Source organism: Cladophialophora carrionii (assembly GCF_000365165.1).
Source record: "Cladophialophora carrionii CBS 160.54 unplaced genomic scaffold supercont1.3, whole genome shotgun sequence".
Classification (NCBI taxonomy): domain Eukaryota; kingdom Fungi; phylum Ascomycota; class Eurotiomycetes; order Chaetothyriales; family Herpotrichiellaceae; genus Cladophialophora; species Cladophialophora carrionii.
In genome coordinates this window covers 3,414,088-3,433,264 of record NW_008481828.1, presented here as the reverse complement: position 1 = coordinate 3,433,264, position 19,177 = coordinate 3,414,088, and the positions used below count along the sequence as shown (strand labels likewise).

Sequence of the window (19,177 nt, the reverse complement as noted above, 5' to 3'; positions counted from 1 at the left end):
ACCCTCACGGCGTACTTAGTGAGGACTGGGGTCAGTACATCTCTCTCCACTGTCACCTAACCTGTAGGTAGGTGGTCTACTCCTGGATCTCTCTCCACGACCGGTCATGGAAGGGCCCAGAGACTCGACAACCGAACAGCGACCAGTCAGTCGGCGGGTGCCGCACGCACAGGGCCACGAGGTGCGGCGGATCATTTCGTCCGCTGACAGCCACGGGATTGGGCACGATGGGGCACGACGTAGCACGATTTGGCTATGGAACTGAAACCGAATCGTCACATACATCTACGAATCAGACCTGGAACGCGAAAGGAATACAGGCGCATCTCCTGGGGTCCAGGGCCGACGTATACTGGGACGTACGTACGCCTGTATGGAGGAAAATCGAACTTATTTCCCTATCCAAACGCCCTGATCCTCACCCTCCCGCAGCTTACGAACGTACGCGTATGGAGTACACCACGAAAGGTGACGAGACCGAGTTAGGAAAATGTCTCTCGTCATCGTCTCCTTACTCTTTCCCCGTTCTTGCGGACGTGATTCCCCCTCGTGTCTCCAGATCCAGCGTCCCGGCCTGTGAATACGTTCTTTCGAGGTTGCTGTGAATGCCCTGTGGCGTGGACCGGGGTACTCAATTCTCGCTGGCGGCATATCCACCCTGCGGTCGTTGTATCCACCTACCAGGTACTGAGCCGGGACGATGGAGCCGTAGTGGATGGAATGCAAGATCCTTTCCTGCGGGAATTCTGGGACGTATCGACTCGAGGTAAGTTGAGATGACCCGGATTCAGATACTAAGCTCAAATATCCGTTTAGATTGTCAGCCAGCCAGACACTTGGATCCGCGGTCAAGCACAGGTTCTTGATTCGATTGCGTATAGTCGCGCTGTTTAAAAGGGCTGTGCTCTCCTCTCTGCTCTCCGCCCTCAACCTTCAGGATACTCGTCCTTCACGTTACTCACGAAAGTCCCCGTGTCAGGATCATAGCGCTTGAACCATTTCCCGATTTCGATGGGGAACGCATTGACGTGCTGCTCGGTGATCTCCTCTGCAGACAGTAGCACCACATTCTCTTGGGCAACGTAGCGTGTCGATTCGTCTTCGACCAGGACGTTGTAGAAGGGCTGATTCCTTCCATGAGGCAGGCGGTCGACTTGATTCATGGTGATCCACTGCTCTTGCATGCGGCAGTAATGGTCCCAGCCGTAGATTACGGCAAGATATCCGCGCCGGCGGTGCCGGAAGACCTGGCCGACCTTGTACTCGACTATAGCATTTCGCTCGTCCGAGCGATATTTCGGAGTGCGGGATTCGTGGTCTGCGTCTTTGAGTTGGGAGATGAGGTTACGGTAGGCGCGCGAGTCGGGAAGGGCGTATGCCAGCGGTAGGACGTGGGTTTCGAAGAGGTGGATGTCGAGGTCGAAATACTCGAGGAAGTGCTGGGTCAAAACAGCTAGATGTTGGCGCATCTGTGCAGGGTGGTCAAGTGGGTGTGAAGGAAGGATGACGAGGGAGAACAGGGCGGCGTAGGTCGCTAGATTAGGATTAATGGGGTGAACGGGGAGACCCGGGTCGTGAGACGGAGAGGAGAGGATGTTGTGTGCGGCTCGGATAGAGAGATCTCTGGCAGATGCGGCGGAGAGGTATGATGCCGTCTGCGCGGGGCTGGCGGTCGGTGTGATGAATTTCAACTGAGCTTCTAACTTGGAGAGCGAGACGGGCTCGGAGCTGTTAAAAGGGTCCATGTACAAGTGGGTGCTCTTCGAGGGGGCGCCATTTGCGGATTCCGATAGCTGATTGCCGTCTAGGTCGAAACCTGGAGGAGGTTGCACTAGGGCTTGGACGTGGAAGGGATAGCTACACGGAGCCGCGCGGAGATTGAATTGGCGAGCGACGTGACAGTAGATGATGGCTGAAATCAGAGGCACTGAATTCCTGTTCTTGCTGAAAAGAGCAACGCCGAGGAACATGTGGTCAAGGCTGTGATAATGTCTGTTGCCATGAATTCCTATCCACTGGTTGTCACGCAGATGTTCGGCAATGACAACGGCCTTCTGGCGAGGCGACAGTTCGTCGATGTCGGGATGAGCCTGGCGGACAGAAGCCGCGTATGAAGTCAGCCGTGCGTGGATCTGGGTCAAGTTTTAGCACCAATGCTCGTACGAGAACGAGATCAGCTTACGTCGCTCAGGTCTCCCTCCAGTTGTTCTTCTAGGATAAACAGGTCGAAGGCGCCAAGAGAACGTTCATACGAGTTAACGCTGTCTCGCTGTTTGACGGCTGTCCATTCTCGTACGGCCATCAATCGATGTAGACAGCCAAGCGCTGCGTGGCTCCAATATCTGCATGGTTGTCAAACGTACGTCTCGCATGTGCTCTTGGACCTCATACTGACCTCTGAGCAAGGCAATTCGGCGACGAAGCGGCGTTCCAATACATATCAAGCAGATCCTGCTTAGCGTCATACCCAGCCTCGAGGACAACCTTCAACGAGTCCAGGCGCCCAAGTTCCTCGGCCACAATCTTGTCGACAGCGTTTCGAGTGGATCGCGATGTCCGGTGCCGCTCCGCAAAAAGATCTTTCCACCCAGTAAAAGACGTTTCCCGCAGCCGCGGCTCGAAAGCGTGGCGACCATCCCACCACTTGAACGTTTGCTGACAGTAGTCTTTCCATAGAAGTGGTTCATTGGCTATGTCTGCAAAGTGCCGACATGTCTGCTGTAACGCGATATTGCTCAGGGGTGGCAAGTACGACAGAATGACCTGAAGGACCTCGTCGGGGAGATCTGTCAGTGGCGAAGGCATTGCGCCTCGGTTCTCAGTATTTGAGGCAGGGGCTTCGTATGGTTGGCTGTATGCAAAATCCAAACAGTGGAAGGAGTCGTCCAAGTAGAGTGTCGCGTGTACACTGTCCTGTCTTTATCTGACATGGGAAAGTGAGCGAAATCAAAGAGCCCCGGATTTCGGAGGTTGGCCACGTCATGTACGCTGTAAATGCCCCGATACAGCCAGCTAATCAGAGCACAGGAAAACATGTGACCTCAACGCCAAGCACGCTAAGAATATCTGGGTGGGTTCGCTGCGATGGTGAAGCCATCATTGATTGATCAAGCATCTCACATCACACATCGCCCACATTCTGTGTAGTGGCCACCCGCTCACACAAGCGCCGTCTTCAGGGTACCCTTTTCAGCATGTATCTTCACCAACTGAGCGAGAAATGGCCCCCAATCCTCTCGCGTCCTGCCCATCTTCGCTTTGTCTGCTTCTAAGCTGGTAGCATTGGTCATCGCGGTCAGTGACAACAATGAGTACTCCAAGGCATAGGTCGTAGCCGACTCTAACTGGGCTTGAAGCTCGGGTAGAACCACCGCTACCCAGCTGTCTCCATGGCTCACGGACCCCAGCTTACGGGGCAGCCTTTCGAGTCCGTCCATCCTCCACACATCACCCCCGGCTGGAACGTAGGCGACAAAGTGAAAACCGCTCTCATCCTCAAAAGCTTCCTCATTTTCCTTGCGTTTCTTGCGCGGGCGCTTGGATGAGGCCGCTCTCCTTCTCCTCTCCACCAACGTGAAGTCTTGCTTAAGTCGGAGATCGACGTTCATCTTGTCGAACTCAGTGGCGAAAGAGTTATGCACGTCTCTGACAAAGTCGAACTGATCCAGAGCGAGGCCTCGGTCCTTGGGCGTCATGTCGATTGTACTCGATCTGAAAGCATTCAAATTCTCACCCAGGTTAATCGTTGCATGGTTGTTGACAATGTTCATGAGTGCGATGGTGGCACACGAATTGGATAGAGTTTGATTGGCAAACCAGACACCTGCTGGAGGCTCTTTCGTGGCATTTTCTGTCTCCGGCGCTGCCCACCGAGAGAGAAAAATCAAACCATAGATGCTCTCCCTGCAACCTGTAAGCACAAATCATTAATTGTATTTTGGTGACCTACGGCGAATACTCGAAAACACTATCTAGTGGGACCACTTCGTTAACCTGGACGTTTGGAACACCCCATTCTCGTAACAAAGTGCTGAAGATAACCTGATTCGACCATTAAAACCAGCACAATCGTACTTCAAGGACCGATGCCACCTACCGGATCGTTCTCCAGTTCTGCCCACCCTTTCCATGAACCAGTCCGGGTGTCATCGACTGGAATATCGTCAGTGCTCACTGAGGCGGTGTCACATGGGGTTGATGCAGCCAATGAGCTTTCTTGAACCGAATCACCCGTCGGTGGCCCGGCCACAGACGGTGAAGCCACAATCTTCTCGTTGGAGAGCATCTCAGGTGACACGTGCTGGGACAGGAGCCCGACGACTGTCTGATATTGAGCTAAGGAAGGAAGAGCTGGCTGAACAGTCAGAGACCAATACACAAGGAGAGTAAGCCCCAGTGCAGATGGAAGGCGCGGCCCGGTTCGATTGGATGGTTCGATAGATCTTGACCGGGGTTTGGCAGAGAGCTCCGGCGATATCTAATCGTACAGCAGAAGCACCAGCAGCGTGCGCCGGGAAGGTAAACGTTGTTGATGTTGAGGAATTCGAGGAAGCTCCATCTGGACAGTGGCAATGACTTCCAGCTGGATTTAGCTCAGACCATGTCGCATGTGCCCAGGCAGCATCTTCATGATTGGATTGCCGCAGATAACAATTGACACCGAGCCATACACAGTAGGTGCTCTACTGGGTAAATAACACATCGGGAAATCTGAGTTGGAAAATTCCGGCAGCATCCAGGCGTCAAGGTGAGAAACACGCGTGGAGACGGATTGGAGCGCGAGGCTGCGAATGACGTCATAAGCACGGGCTGCCAAGAATTGAAATTTGGACAGCCTCGTTTGGACAGCCTCGTGGTGCTCGTGCAAGTGCATTACAGACGCGTGTGTCCAAACAATCGCGACGACGACATCCGCCAACAACGATTCCGGATACTGACCAGATATATTTCTAGCCGCCAGACTCTTCTTTTTCGTACGGCAAACAAGCTCACCGGAACTCCGAACCAGCCAAATAAGTCTCACCTGTCGTTCTTGTTGTTGTCGGACTATTCAGACTGCGACCCAGCGATCTGTCATTGACCAAAGATCCAGTTCTCCCTCAGAATCCCCATTCCGCTCAGAGTTGCAAAAGACGACGAAGCCGCATGGTGCAATGAACGAGACACCGCGACTGCGGTCGGCCTTTCCCACCACGCCTCGAACCGATCCTCGAGTTCGAAATCTGAACCTCAATGGCCGCCCGGGCCCCGGCTCGTCGCCGCTCTTCCCACAGAAACCGTCTCCTGTGGTCAAACAACCTGTCAAGATCTCTCCAGAAGCGATAGCTACCAGCACGCCACTCATACCAATAGACATCATTGACGTTCCACAACAGAGGTTCTATGTCTTCGCTTTTTACATTGCCCTGACGGCGTGGCGGTTGTACAACTCTTTCAGTGTCGAAAGTGATCTGGACTCAACATGGCTGTTCCTCAAGTGGGTGGGAATAGATGCCGCGTTTTTCGTGGCGTTACCGGCATTTAAGATACCCTGGCTGGAGTTTTCATTTCTTACGACTTTCACATTGTGGTTACTACATGCTATTGCGAATGCTTTTTTGATGTACAAGATACCCATTCCCATGCTGACCTGGCTGGGCGCTTTGGTCAAAGTGGCATACGACCGCGAACTTTCACTCTCAGAACACCGGGTAAAACCTGCCGACATCTTACAGAACTCCTCCATCATTTTGGGCAAGCAGATCATCCACATCCTCCCCGAAGGATCCGCCATACTAAATCCCGAGAAGAAGTCATTTTGCCTCGATCCGTCCAATCCTGCAGCCGACCTACCTATCCAAATTAATCAGACGACGCCTATCTCAATTGAACTTCAGCGTTATGATCTCGACACGGACGAGATCGAGACGATCACAATCGGCAGCAAACAAGCCAAACAGTTATTGAAGAAGGCCAACGCGGGTCATCACAAGTCTGACACAAATACACCTCGGATCTTGCATTACTCAGTCTCGAAGAAAGGCCTCTACCAGCTACACCGCGTTATTGACGCCACGAAACTGGAAGTGCGAAGGCGAAGTTTTGATGTAGCTGTCGTGCAATGCCCCGAAGCGTCCATCTCGGCCGAGTTGGAGCACAGATGCACAGGAGAGCTCAGCAATGTCTCCTTGAAAGTGTCAGGAGTCCCTCCCTTCAAAGTCAGATACAGCAAAACCGTCAATCACAAGCAATTCAGCTCGATTGTGCAAAATGTCCAGCCTCATGTGGATCCTGATCTTGTTGCCGATGACGAGGCTGCCGGTGTCGTTCTCGATCCTCGGCGGCCTCACATCGGTTGGACGAAATCAACCACCGAATCATTTGAGATCAATGAATCGTTGCATCAGAACGGAAGCCATTCCTACACTGTTGAGGAGGTAGAAGATGGTCTTGGCAACAAGGTTAATTATGCTGCAAGCAATCCTAAGGATGCTCACGCGCCGCGGGTTCAGAGCTTGACCGTCCATAACCGACCTCGAATCACTCTCGGAGGACTCAATGTTGACCGAGTACTTCGGGCCCCCGAGGGACGCGCTATCAATCTCCCTATCCGCATTCCACAGCCAGACTCCCTGCATTCGTCGGATTGGCCATTAAAAGTCAGCTACAGTTTTATCTCGGAGGACGGGCAAGAGGATAGTCAACCGGAGCACCATACCTACGACATGGCTAATAGCCACTCGACGCCACTGATCACAGTGCCTGGAAGGTACAGCCTTGACTCCATTGGCAGCCAATATTGTCATGGAGAGGTTGCAGAACCCTCGTCGCTCTTGCTGTCCAACCCACCTAAGCCTGGATTGACTCTGGAGAAGGAAGACATCTTCGACAAATGCGCTGGCAATCCTATCGGCATGTACGTTAACTTTGACTTTACTGGCAGTCCACCATTCAAAGTGAGGTACGTTGTCACCCACCAAGGCCGGGCGCATGGGAAGGTTGAAGAGTTCCCTGGTATGCGCGGTCGGATTGAGTTGCGAGAACGAGCAGCAGGCTCGTACACGTACCGCTTCCGCGATATCGAGGATCAGGTGTACGGCGTTGTCCCCCTCAAAGACCAAAATCTTGTCCTCCAACAAGATATCAGACCGCCAGCGTCCGCGTCCTTCCACGGAGATGGTCGTGCTATCAAAGCATGCCTGAGTTCCCCCGTCTCTGTGCCGGTCAGACTATCTGGCCACGGACCGTGGAATCTGGATTATGAGGTAGTACATGCCGGCAAGCGAAAGAAATACAGCATTTCTTCCGAGGAAGAGCTGTACAACATCGAGCTGTCACCCTTCACCAATGGAGGCAGCTATTCGATTGTTCTAATGGGCGTACAAGATCAATCAAAATGCCGCACGACTCTGCAAGAAGAACGCAAAATCGAGGTCAGACCAGAGCAACCACGAGCTGCATTTGGCGACATCGAAGGAAAGCGCTCGATATTGGCACTAGACGGCAAATCTGTCAAGTTGCCTTTACGACTTCAGGGTATCGCCCCGTGGGCTGTCAGACTACAGAACCTCGACCAGGAATCGGACTCGTTCGAGCAGATCTTCAAAGATGCAAATGGAGAGCTTTCTGTCAATCGCCCTGGCACCTACGAGATCGTCTCGGTGCATGATAATTGTCCTGGCGTGGTTGATCCTAAAGCGAACAAGTTTGAAGTCAGCTGGATAGCTCGACCAACACTATCCATAAAAGACTCAGCGGTCGACCAAGGAAGTGTTCGAAGCTTCCGCAAACCGGCCGTATGTCAAGGCGATGAAGCAACACTGGCACTCGCCCTCAGTGGCAGTGCACCCTTCCACGTCAAATACCAGCAGAAATTCGAGCCCATTAAAGGACCTTCGGCAATCAGCAATAAACCTGCTACATTTGCAGGCGTCAACGCCCAAATCAATCTTGACACAAGCAGAGCGGGTGAATATACTTACGTTTTCAGCGAACTTAGCGACGCACGCTACTCACATGACAACAAGGCCTTCACACCCACAATCGTGAAACAACAAGTGTACGCACCCCCTTCCGCGGCATTTGGCCAAGCGGGCAAAACATATGGATACTGTAAGGACGATCCTAGCTTCACAACCAGCGTCGAAGCCGAGACGGAGCAGATACCCATCAAGTTCACAGGCACACCACCTTTCAGTGTTGAAATCGCCATCACACACCACGGTGTCTCAACTCGTCCAGAAATCATCCGCCAAAAGGATATCCAGACCAATACGTACTCATGGCCGCTGTCCCGTGCCACTCTCGACCTAGGCACCCATGCGATATCAATCCGTAGTGTGAAGGACGGTCGCGGCTGCGAAAGTATCCTCGACAGCGACCCATCCTCTGTGCGCGTGCACGTCTCCTCCCCACCAACGATCATCCCGCTCGAAAGCCAGGAACACTACTGCGTCGGCGAACACGTCTCCTTCTCGCTAAGCGGACAGGCCCCCTTCGATATCTTCTACAGCTTCAACGCGCGCGAGCGCAAGGCGCGTGTCAGCGGGACGGAATTCCGGCGTCTTGCCGAGTCACCTGGCGAGTTCATCATTACTGGTGTGAGTGATTCTGCCATGGGTAATTCGAAGTGTCGTGCGAGAAAGGACATCCGCAAACAGGTCCATGCGTTTCCGAGCGTGGAGATCGCGCAGGGGCGCACTGTCGTGAGTGACATCCATGAGGGGGGGGAGGTAGATATCGAGTTCCGATTCACGGGCACGCCGCCTTTCGAGTTCACGTGAGTTATCCTCCGACCAGCCTTTCTGTCCCCTTGTCACATTGAGCTGCGTGAAGTGGAAGGAGATCGATGCTGATGCTGACGTGTTAGATATACTCGCTCCGAAAATCCCGTCAGAGGCAAGAAGGGCAGTAAGCCACGCATTCTCGAAACACGCCACGACACTTCCGACGAGTTCAGAAAGATGATCCGCGCCAGTGATGAGGGCATCTACGAGGTCGTGAGCATCAAGGATCGCTTCTGCAGCTACACGAAACCTTCGCATAAGGTGTCGTTGGGCGGAGGTGGCCTTCTGGGAGGCGCCGGGCAGAAGAGGTTGACGTATTGACGGTCACACTTCCATATGTAGTGCGTTAGCTGCACTCTGGTATGGAGACGGCTGGCGAGTGTGGTAAATGGGAGCCATGCCCGGTCTGAGGTGCGTGGTGCTTCAGGGGACTGAACAAGTCGAGTGGGACGTGGATTCGGCAGAGTCACGGTGTTTTCATCCTGCAGAGGCCGCTGTGCATGAAAAAGGCCATGAGTCTGAGCGGTGAAGGTGCCACGGTATGGCCTGGCAGAGTATGGGCAAGGCGCCTGCTTGAATACTGGGTAGTTCCGGAACACCTTCTTCCTGTAGGCCCGGTCTTCTTTTCCAATTTCGTGCCTTGCGTGTCCATCTTTGGCGATCGCTTCTCGCAGGCTGTTGAAGATACGTGTGCCTGACCAAGCGCTCCCGCTCTCCGATCGTAGTGCTCCCTGCTCAGGCCCGTGTTCGAGGGCCGCAATCGTAGCTCGAGGCTCGCGTCGAAGCGGGCGGTGAGCACGTCAAGGCTAGGGTGTATGCAACACAACCAGTTTGACATGGTACGGCGTACCGGTGGCTGCAATATTTTACAAATATAACCGGATATCCACTTCGAAGGTGCGACCACCTACCTCTTCGTGTGTAAATCGGGATTGAGCTTCGAAAAACCCTTGTAGGTGCCCTTTGCCATGTCTTGGTGCTCTGCCATCACCTGGGTAACCTGGTGTATATCACGCCCCTCCCCCTTCCCACAGATCATGCCATCGGTGTTCTTATCAACCTCGGAATGTGATGCCCACAGTGGTACCTGGGATCGGCCCGGATAGCGCCTCGGGATGTAGGATTCCGGGACCAGCTTTTGTGGCTTCTGCAGTACTCATAATTAGTGGGTACATTCCAAGGTCGTCGCCCGCTCAACTGTTATCCATGAGTAATTAGCGGTGAGACTTTGGCTGTTCTCAGCGCGTAGGAGAAGGATGGAGTACGGAGTATATCTAGGAGGAAGGAGAACAGCCTGCTGATGACTTCGGTCTGCACAATCAGGTGACAAGCAGCCATGTCGAAGAGAGATGCCCAATAGATGGAACTGAACGTACTTGGAGCTAATTGGTTATTTCAAAAATGGTAAAGCCCTAATGTGTACACAATTGGATCCTCTCCCACTTTGGTTGCCTTCTCAAAGTGTTTGTTCGCCTTGAGCGGCACGCACCAAGGTTGCCTTTTCCCTGGGCGAGAATGCCAGCTGACCTCGATCGAACAGCCGCCGAAGAAGATTACGTGGGTCTGGACTTGCGTGAGAGCTGCCTCCCCCCTGCCGTCGTTACCGATGTCGAAGCTGATAGCCGTGTTGAGTGTCGATGCGCGACCTCGCCCATCAACATGAAGACTGGATCGTGCCCGAATTGCAACGCCCCGAGGTGTCCACGCTGTGAGAAGGAGAAGGTCGTAAAACGGTAGGGGGCGACAACTTTGGGTCTTGAGATGTGTACGCTGCTACGTGTCACTCGGTGAGTTCCTCTCTCGACGCCCAACGGCGTCGCGCAGTCAAATCAGAAGCCAGCTTGTGTCACACACTGCTGCTAACGCAGAATCAGCTCGTCTTCGACATGGCTGCTCGCGGATGGCGCGCGCCCTGTTCTCCCTCCCTTATAATATGAATTCTTCTCTGCGCTGGGAGAGGGAGACAAGATGCTGTCTCCCACCTGTTCGCAATATCCTCCTTTCCCCTATACGCATCGCGACGCTCCTCACTTACGACGGAAGTTGACGACGCATTGTCCGCCCCGGCTGCCGCATGCCTCTTGGTCCTTTCCCGTTCCGCAGCCTGCGCTGTTCAAATCACATCTCAAGCGATGCCACGATCTCGGGACCCGATCCGCGGTAGTGAGGTTGTGTGGCATCCGGAATTCACGAGGCGGCGACGGCATTTGAACCTCAGGGATCTGGGAAAGTCTCACTTGGAATGGAGGGCGCAGAGTGAGGCTGACTCTGGAGAGGAGGTGGACAAATTACGAGATGCGCAAATGGATGCGGATATCGTCCCTCTATTCATGAGGGACAATGATGAGATCTCGGCCGAAGCCGATAAGGTCGGGGCATTCTGTCCCGGGACAACTCTTCGACGCCTTATGGCAGAGGGAGCGGAAGGCGGCCCTTCTTCAAGCCCCAGGGCCCTATTGCATGAGAGGAGTATCGATGGTGGTGTTATCGGCGAAAGACGCAACAAAGGGCCAATGACTGCGCGACAGCTGTACCAAGCGCTCCGAGAGCCCCGATGTCAGTCGAGTCAGCCACAACATTCGGATGTACGACACAGGCACATGTTCCTCAATGACCTGGATCCTTGGGCCATATGTGCCATTTTCGGCACCGCGCCACACTATCAGAGGAGCGCCGTCGCCTCCTTGGTGTACAGGCATCTTCAGGCCCGGCCTTGTATACGTGTCAAGATCCATCCCCAGGGGCAGAAGTTTGAATTTGCGTTCCATCTTCGCTACAAGGTGATGCGCGATTCCGACACGCCAAACATTGATACACGGCGCTTTGCGAATGGTACGGCTCTCCGGGAGTATCGAAACGTCTCGTCCCTCAACCTCAGAGGCAATCAGCCTCAGACTCATTGCTACGACGCACAGATATCCTATCTGGTCGCGGGAAGGGATGAGTCGACGAGTGATACAATTTGTGTCAAAGACGCCTACTTTGATTCCAAGCCAGATGGGACTAGTCTCACGGATATGTACGATGAGATCAGTCAAGACGCTGATGGAACAGTTGCCGTCGATCCATCCACCTGCGACGAAGCGGAGCCCGACATCCCTATCCCGGATCCCCGCCAGAAGTTTTTGAGGACGCTGGCGTACCAGCTTAAGGGAGTCACGGCCGAGTCTATGCGGAATGTGGATCGAGTATACGACAGCGTTCGCGATTATGCGCAATCTGAACATGACCGGCAGAATCCCTCTGAGAAGTGTCCATCCGACCCGCAAATCCAGGCCATCGATACCATCGAGTGGACTGCAAAAGTCAAAGAGTTATCGCAGATGTTACTGATGGAGTTAACTGATCTAGTCCACGCCATTGACGAGTTTCTCTGCAAGTACCAAAATCTGTTCCAGACGCAGCTTTGTGCTCTTTCGGTCTCGGATATAAACGAGAGCTTGGAGGAGTTGGAGGGGCTGAAGAAGACGCTCCAAAATGCCATCGCCAGGTGTGAGAGTCTCAATGAAACTGAACAGAATCGACTCAAGCAGTTCCCGTGTGAAATGGGACGGAAAACCGAGTTCATCTCCAAGTCCATCTACCCGGTGATGATCGCGACGGGCATCTTCTCCATGCAGGATCATGTGCTCCCCTTCAAGGCCAACACCACGGCATTCGTATGCGCACTGTTGATCATAACTTTCCTGATTCACCTTGGCTATGATCCGTCGTGGTGGCAGCTCGTTGGAAGTGCCGCCGATAGTGTTGGTCTGAGCCAGCAAATTCAAGCCATCTATCTGCGTCTTCCAGAACGCGTGCGAACAGGATCGGCCAGCTCAACCCCCCATCCTCCGTCGACTGACACGCCGGGATCGTCTGCTTGGACGTTGCCGTCGTGGAGGAGAGCCGGCCCCCAGCCTACGGCCTCGGTGGGAATGGATGTATGAGGCCTGCGGGATGTCGTACTAGACGTAAGAGATCATCTCACGTTCCACTCTGTGGATTCTTCCAGTTCTGCGTCGATTTCTAGGATCTCCGTTGACCGGTGGGGAATTGCGGCGTCGAGCTCGAAGAGCTGTTCGGCCGCTAGCGAACCGCTTCCCGTTGATCTGCGCTGACCCGGAACTCACTGTGATCTCAACTTAACCTCAGCCCCATTTGATCCCGCGTAAATGCCAGTAATTCGTATTCATGGTAACTTCGGCCTTGTACGGCCTCCAAGCCCTCTTCCTGAAAGTCTGACGAGCCCCAATCGGTGTTGAGGCTCGTGAATGCGACCAAAAGCACGATGCCGCGGGGATATGTTGTGCAGGGCGACATCATGCTAGCCTCCATACCTGCTCCTCTACACCCTGTCCCCTTGAGCCTGAAGACTCTGAGCTCCCAATGGTACGCTGCGTCAGGCTCATATCGCTTCGAACACATTGCTAACCATTGGAAGGTCGATTTTGGGACATTTTTCTGCCCCCGAGCGACGGCGAATGGCTTCGATAGGATCGCTTCCCTGCCTCACGGTGCCCATGACACCACTCACCGCGCAAGAGACGTGTCATCTGGTGTAGGGCGAGCGCTACGTGGCGTTGCCAGCTGTCTGCGATGTCCGTGCCCTGCACACCAATGCGAGATGATTCGTTGGTGAAGCTGATTGGGCGGCCAGCAGAGCAGCAGCATCGCCCTGCCAAAAGGCAACTACTTGGGTACTGCTCCCTCCTGCTCACTCAATGTCCTCGCCGTGTTTTGCCCACCTTCAATTGACACACGGCCGTGATCCATGGCGACCCTTGACGCCGACAGTCTCCAGGTCCTCCTCAATGGGTTGGGCGTGGAAGACTCGGGCAATCCGTTCCCCTCCGCAGACGTTCTGACTAGGCCACTTGACATCTATCGGGCGCACCTGGCAGAAGTCCTTGTGAAGCTCACTGACTGCGAGCCGCAGGTGGCTTATGATTCGATCCAGGAACCCAATGACTACGGCGATCTGGAAGTGGTTGTTCCGAGACTGCGCCTCAAAGGATCAGACCCCAAGGAGCTCGCACTCAGTCTGGCCGAGAAGGTATACCCGCCGCAAACTCTGCAGCCTGTCTACTGACCCATTGTCTGCGCTGCGTCTAGTTTCCAGAAACACCTCTCTTTGACCAGCCCTTTGAGGACGGCATCCACCTCCGACTGTACATTTCTCCCGAAACTCTGGCTCGCATCCTCCTGCCATATATCCTCGACCGTGGCAGGTCTTATGGCGGCTGCCCTGTTCCCGGCCTCACAGATGGCGACCTTCATGGAGTCTCTAGGAGACGGGTCATCGTGGACTTCTCATCGCCAAACCTTGGCAAAGAGTTCGATGGTGCCCATTTGCGAAGCACTATCATTGGCGCTTCCATTGCTTCCTTGTATGAGGGCATGGGATGGGACGTACGACGTCTGAATTTTCTTGGCGACTGGGGCAAGCACATCGGCCTTCTTGCTGTTGGATGGCACAGGTTCGGCTCGGACGAGCTTCTCGAAGATGAACCGCTCCGACATTTACTCGACGTATACACCAAGATTGACGAACTGTCCAAGGCCGAAACCTCGGCTAGCCAGGAGACCAACACAGAAGGCGAAACCGAAGGCGAGGCACGAGTCAACGAAAGCGTCCCGATTTCGACTCAGCAGGACGATTCCTTCAAGAAAATGGAGGACGGTGATGCCGACGCCGTTGCATTGTGGAAGCGCCTTCGTGAGGCCTGTGTCACAAAGTATGCCGACTTATATTCCAAGCTCAACATCAATTTTGACGACTACTCGGGAGAATCCGAAGTCAGCAAATCCACCATTTCCGAGGTCGAGGCAATTCTTACGGAGAAAGGAATCTACGAAGAGAGTAACGGAGCTTGGATCATTGACTTTAAGAAGCATGGAGCGAAAGGTCTCCCAACTGTGACTGCACGTCATCCAAACGGGACCACCAGTTATCTCCTCCGCGACGTGGGAGCGGTTCTCGAGCGCAGAAAGAAATACAACTTCGACAAGATGATCTACGTCGTTTCTGCGAAGCAAGACGTTCATTTCCAGCAGCTGTTCCGGACGCTGGAGCTGATGGGCGACGAGTACCACGACCTCGCACAATCTCTGCAGCACGTGAACTTCGGTCCCGTTCGAGGCCTGTCACCACAGCCAGGGAGCAGCGGGCTTCTGTTGGGCGATATCCTTGAACACTGCCAGGAGGTGATGCAAGAGAGCCTCAAGGCAGACGGCAATGATGATTTCTTCCAGAGTTACGGGATCAACGCTGACGGAGCTTTGACTGACGCCAGTGAATTTGCCAGGCTTGCTCTCATTAGCCAAGAACTATCCACCAAACGCTCGGCCACGCTCAACTTCACTCTCGGCACCGATGAGAAGATCGGCGCTCTCGCTGATAACTACCCCGGTTTGAGAGTCCAGCGGTGGCTCGATAACCTGAGGTCAAAGGTTCAGGGTGGTGAAGATCAGCAAAGCCTCGAACACGGAGATCTCGACTACACGTTCTTCAAGGAGGAAGAAACATACGCAGATATACTTAAGTTGTTGGCTCGGTTCCCGATTAGTGTGAGGCACGCGTTTGACAAGCTTGAGCCTGCCATTATCCTCTCGTACTTGGTCCAGGTGATTGACATGTTGCCGTCCGTATGGGATGAAGACGAGAACAACACTGATTCCAAGGATACGGGGATTCAGCCCGACGATGCAGGAGAAGGACCATCATCATCATCAGGCGTGTCACCATCCCAGAATCACAACACACTGAGGTCCGTCTTCTACGAATGTGTCCGGACGGTACTCGAAAATGGTATGAATCTGATTGGCTTCGTGCCTATCACGGAACGAAAACGAGAACTCCCGGAAGTGCCAGGGTCAACGCAAGCGGTCTTGCCCGCCGAGATGAGCGAGGGCCAACCTCCTACAGTTATACCGCAAGAAGTCAGCACGAAAGAAGCCCCCGCAGTCGTTCCACAAGGTATTGACGGGGAGCCAAGTGCTCCAGCTATACCGCAAGAGATCCACGAAGAGCCAACAGCTACTCCGCAAGATAACCACGACGCCGGTGATGTAGCTGAGCCGCAAGAAACTATCGAAGAGTCAAAGCTTCCGAGTGCACCACCAGAAGTCCAAGACGATGTGGCGGAAGAGGCAGCGGAAGTGTCAGCAGCGGCCGACTCGTCATTGCCGGAAGAGTTAAGTGAGGTGGTAGATCCCATAGCCGTGCTGCAAGAGATCAACGAAGAACGCCCCTCGACCATGCTACAAGAAAATAGCGGTGACCCAGCGGACGTTGGCCAGCCACAGGAAGGCAATAAGGAAACAACAGTTCCAGCTTTGCCAGAGGTCATTGAAGAGACGACTCTTCCAGCTGTTCTGCCAGAAGATATCCACGAGGCAACGAATGTGGCTCAGCCAGAAGAAATCCACGAAGTGGCTGACCACACTGCAATACGGCAGGAGAGCAAGGAGGAGGACGCTCCCATAACGACTTCACAAATTAGCAACGAAGAGGCCGTGCCTCCTGCCGCGTCCCAAGACCGAGAGGAGCCAGGTTCTACAGCTGCCGAACGAGAAGTGAACGAGGCAGCCCCGATGGCTATGCCCGAAGACGTCAATGAGGGTGCTGAGCCTTTACCGATACTGGTGGGGGCAGAGATGGGCGCAGCCGTTCCAGAAGAGATCGACGAAGCAGCCTCCCTCGCTTTATCGAAAGAAGACAAAGAAGAACCAGCGGTCAGTGCTATGTCGGAAGTGGCGCGCGAGACCGTGCCCACTGACACTTCTCAAATTATTGACAAGGACTTGCCTGCACCTATATCCCAGGGAACCAATATGGGAGCAGCCAGCACATCAGTCCCACCAGGGTTAGACGCAACGGCATCTATAGACACTCCTCAAGGAGATAATGAGGACCCCTCCGCTCCCGGAATGAAGGAAGTCGACGTGGACCTGACTACCACAGCGATACCAGGAGACGAGGTCGATGGTGATCACACGTCAAGCACGCCTCACGAGGGATGAGCGAGGATTCGTGACGAGACCCTCTCCCGCCAAAGACCCGTCAGAGGGAGGGAAGATCGTGCTGGCCCGCAACCACATCACAAAGCGAGACAAAGAAAGGATCTTCGCCAGGCAGCATTGCAGATGCAGGGCCAAATCTACCTCTTCGAGCTGTTCTCTCGCGGCCGCACTCCGTACTCATAGTGGTGCCACCTCAATCATGGATTCAAGTAATCGTCACGCCACCCCAATCATGAATTCAAGCATCTCATCACACCACACCACACCACACCTGGACGTCGCAGTGCACACACGCACGGCACACGTTCCGCAGCCAATGCCCTGAGTTGCGCTCATATCGTACACCATGTGCCCTATATCTTAAACCATGTACCCTTCAATGTTGACCCTATGTTACTATAGCCCCATATGCAATGAATGTAACATAGCTACACCTTCATTCCCACTTGAAACCCCAGAGACGCGGGCCTCCCTGAACAAAATACAATGTACGGAAAGGACAGTGACGATGATGGTGACGATGATGAGCCATAAGAGTCAGAGGACGAGCACAAGCTGTACGGTGGACCTGTCGGAGTACTTGATTATGTATCTATACCTTGAACTGGGATGAGGCTTCATGGACCAACAAGTATGCCTCTCGTGGATCAACTTCACTACATCTCAAAGGAACGGTGGCGATGTCTGCCAGCTGAGGGGGTGTCTATTGTCTGTCCCCTCTCTATGAACTATCCAAAGCAAAAAGGCCGAACAAAAAGGAAAGAAGCGCAGCCTTGCGCGAAAGCTCCACCAATCAGAACGCCCAGGTTGCTTCTCTGTACACATGTACACATGTACAAGGAAACGGCCGCCTTGCCAAATCACAACGTCGTCAGCCCCATTACGATATTTAACCAGCTAGTCCGAGGAACGAGGAGTTCAGTGTTATACTTTACTAAGTATTATATATCAGTCGGTACGTACTCCGCATACTCAAATCAGTCACGGACGCTCTCCCGGTATTACACGATACATATACGAGATAATATGCTGTAATATGATCGGGGGGCAGTATAATGCAACACAATGCAATATAAAGCGGCACACTCAATGTGCGGTACACCTCACCGTTCAGACCCCTGTAAGGGAATGGTCTCGAGTCCCACGTTCCACGTCCCACGTCTCATCTCTCACGTCCCATGTCCCGTATGCCACCGTCGATGTGTAGTACATAAGGCTCGCTCTGGAGGTTCAAGTTGGTTTTGCCAGACCAGACCATACAAGACCAGACCAGACCAGACGCAGTTCAGATGTGATGGCACTGTGGATGGTGAGGGTGAGGGTGAAGGGTTTCCATTTTTAAAGAACGCTGGCCTACGAACGCTGGCCTACGCACTACTTACTGTAACTGGCCGACTATCAAGAGTAAGGCGAGGTGAGGCGAGGTGAAGTGAGATGGACCCGTGCTCCCATGAGATAAGCCACATATTCCAACAGTCCCAAGTTATCAGTACGGGGAGGACGCACGAACGGAGCAATGTATACATGGGACGAATCACAAGTCAGATTCTTATGTTTCAGAGGAAAAAAAGGCAGTCTTGTTCATTAGTCTCCATCTCGAGATCGAGCTGTGGCGCATGGAACGAATCCTTGCAAGCTTAGTGTCGAGCTATGTATGCGCAAAGACATCGATCCCGTAGAGCTACCTATAACTAGTTTGCCTTGTTCCTTGTCGAGCTTGAACCTCCCTTCGAAGAGAATCCTATCTGATGTTCTGGTTGACTAGGCTCTGCGTCCAGGCACCCAGTTCAACCGACTCTCCGATGCCTCGATCCTTGGGGTTTCGGGCTCCTGGCTTCCTCCTATTCTTTTTTTGATGGTTTTCTGGAATTTTCTGTGGTGGCCTACATCCATAATGAGTTGAAGTCCGCTTCCCATTGTGGGCGAAAGTAGCGAGCGGACCTGTGCGCGTGGGCGGAGATAGGTATGGATGCGAGTAATAAATTGCGTTGGAGATTTGTTGACGTCGGGTCCTGGGCAAGGACACACGCCAGGTGACGTCGGCTGTCAAGTGTAAAGCGTCGCGGATACACAGAGGTGGTGGGAAGAGAGTAAGAGGGCGAGAAAGGAGTATTGAAGTTTAAGCCTAGGACGTATGGTGTTGGAATATGTAGTCGATGGTTGAGTCTCCCTGTTTTGGAGAGGGTTGAAAAGAAAGTCCTGAGTAGCTCGTTGAAGTCGTCGATGATGGCTTCGGTGTCCGTCAAGTGTGGTGGGCGTAGCGTGAGGCTGGGGTCGAAAGTAGGTAGTATTGAATAGAGGGGGTGTCGAGTATCGTGCCTGTGGGTTGGAGGGAGGGTCGTTGTAGGGCTGATATGTCTGAGATTGAATGAGAGTAAAGCAAATAGCCAGCAAACGCCATGCAGATC

At 53.5% G+C, this 19,177-nt stretch overlaps 5 protein-coding genes across 5 annotated transcripts; 3 read left to right on the top strand and 2 right to left on the bottom strand.

Annotated features, from left to right (window-relative positions):
* Nucleotides 1-926: 926 nt before the first annotated feature.
* Nucleotides 927-2,805, bottom strand: G647_04649 (uncharacterized protein; the record flags this gene model as incomplete). The annotated part of the gene is made up of 3 exons (XM_008728988.1): nucleotides 927-2,132; nucleotides 2,183-2,342; nucleotides 2,396-2,805. The coding sequence occupies 3 exons, from the start codon at nucleotides 2,803-2,805 to the stop codon at nucleotides 927-929; spliced, it is 1,776 nt and encodes a 591-aa protein (XP_008727210.1).
* Nucleotides 2,806-3,158: 353 nt separating this feature from the next.
* G647_04648 (uncharacterized protein) lies at nucleotides 3,159-4,285 on the bottom strand (the record flags this gene model as incomplete). The annotated part of the gene is made up of 3 exons (XM_008728987.1): nucleotides 3,159-3,903; nucleotides 3,950-4,041; nucleotides 4,097-4,285. The coding sequence occupies 3 exons, from the start codon at nucleotides 4,283-4,285 to the stop codon at nucleotides 3,159-3,161; spliced, it is 1,026 nt and encodes a 341-aa protein (XP_008727209.1).
* Nucleotides 4,286-5,153: 868 nt separating this feature from the next.
* Nucleotides 5,154-9,086, top strand: G647_04647 (uncharacterized protein; the record flags this gene model as incomplete). Its single annotated transcript, XM_008728986.1, has 2 exons — nucleotides 5,154-8,758; nucleotides 8,849-9,086. The coding sequence occupies 2 exons, from the start codon at nucleotides 5,154-5,156 to the stop codon at nucleotides 9,084-9,086; spliced, it is 3,843 nt and encodes a 1,280-aa protein (XP_008727208.1).
* A 1,811-nt stretch (nucleotides 9,087-10,897) lies between these two features.
* Nucleotides 10,898-12,694, top strand: G647_04646 (uncharacterized protein; the record flags this gene model as incomplete). Its single annotated transcript, XM_008728985.1, has 1 exon — nucleotides 10,898-12,694. The coding sequence occupies one exon, from the start codon at nucleotides 10,898-10,900 to the stop codon at nucleotides 12,692-12,694; it is 1,797 nt and encodes a 598-aa protein (XP_008727207.1).
* An 824-nt stretch (nucleotides 12,695-13,518) lies between these two features.
* On the top strand, nucleotides 13,519-16,769 carry G647_04645 (arginine-tRNA ligase; the record flags this gene model as incomplete). Its single annotated transcript, XM_008728984.1, has 2 exons — nucleotides 13,519-13,800; nucleotides 13,860-16,769. 2 exons carry the CDS (start codon nucleotides 13,519-13,521, stop codon nucleotides 16,767-16,769), a joined length of 3,192 nt encoding a protein of 1,063 aa, XP_008727206.1.
* Nucleotides 16,770-19,177: the final 2,408 nt, after the last annotated feature.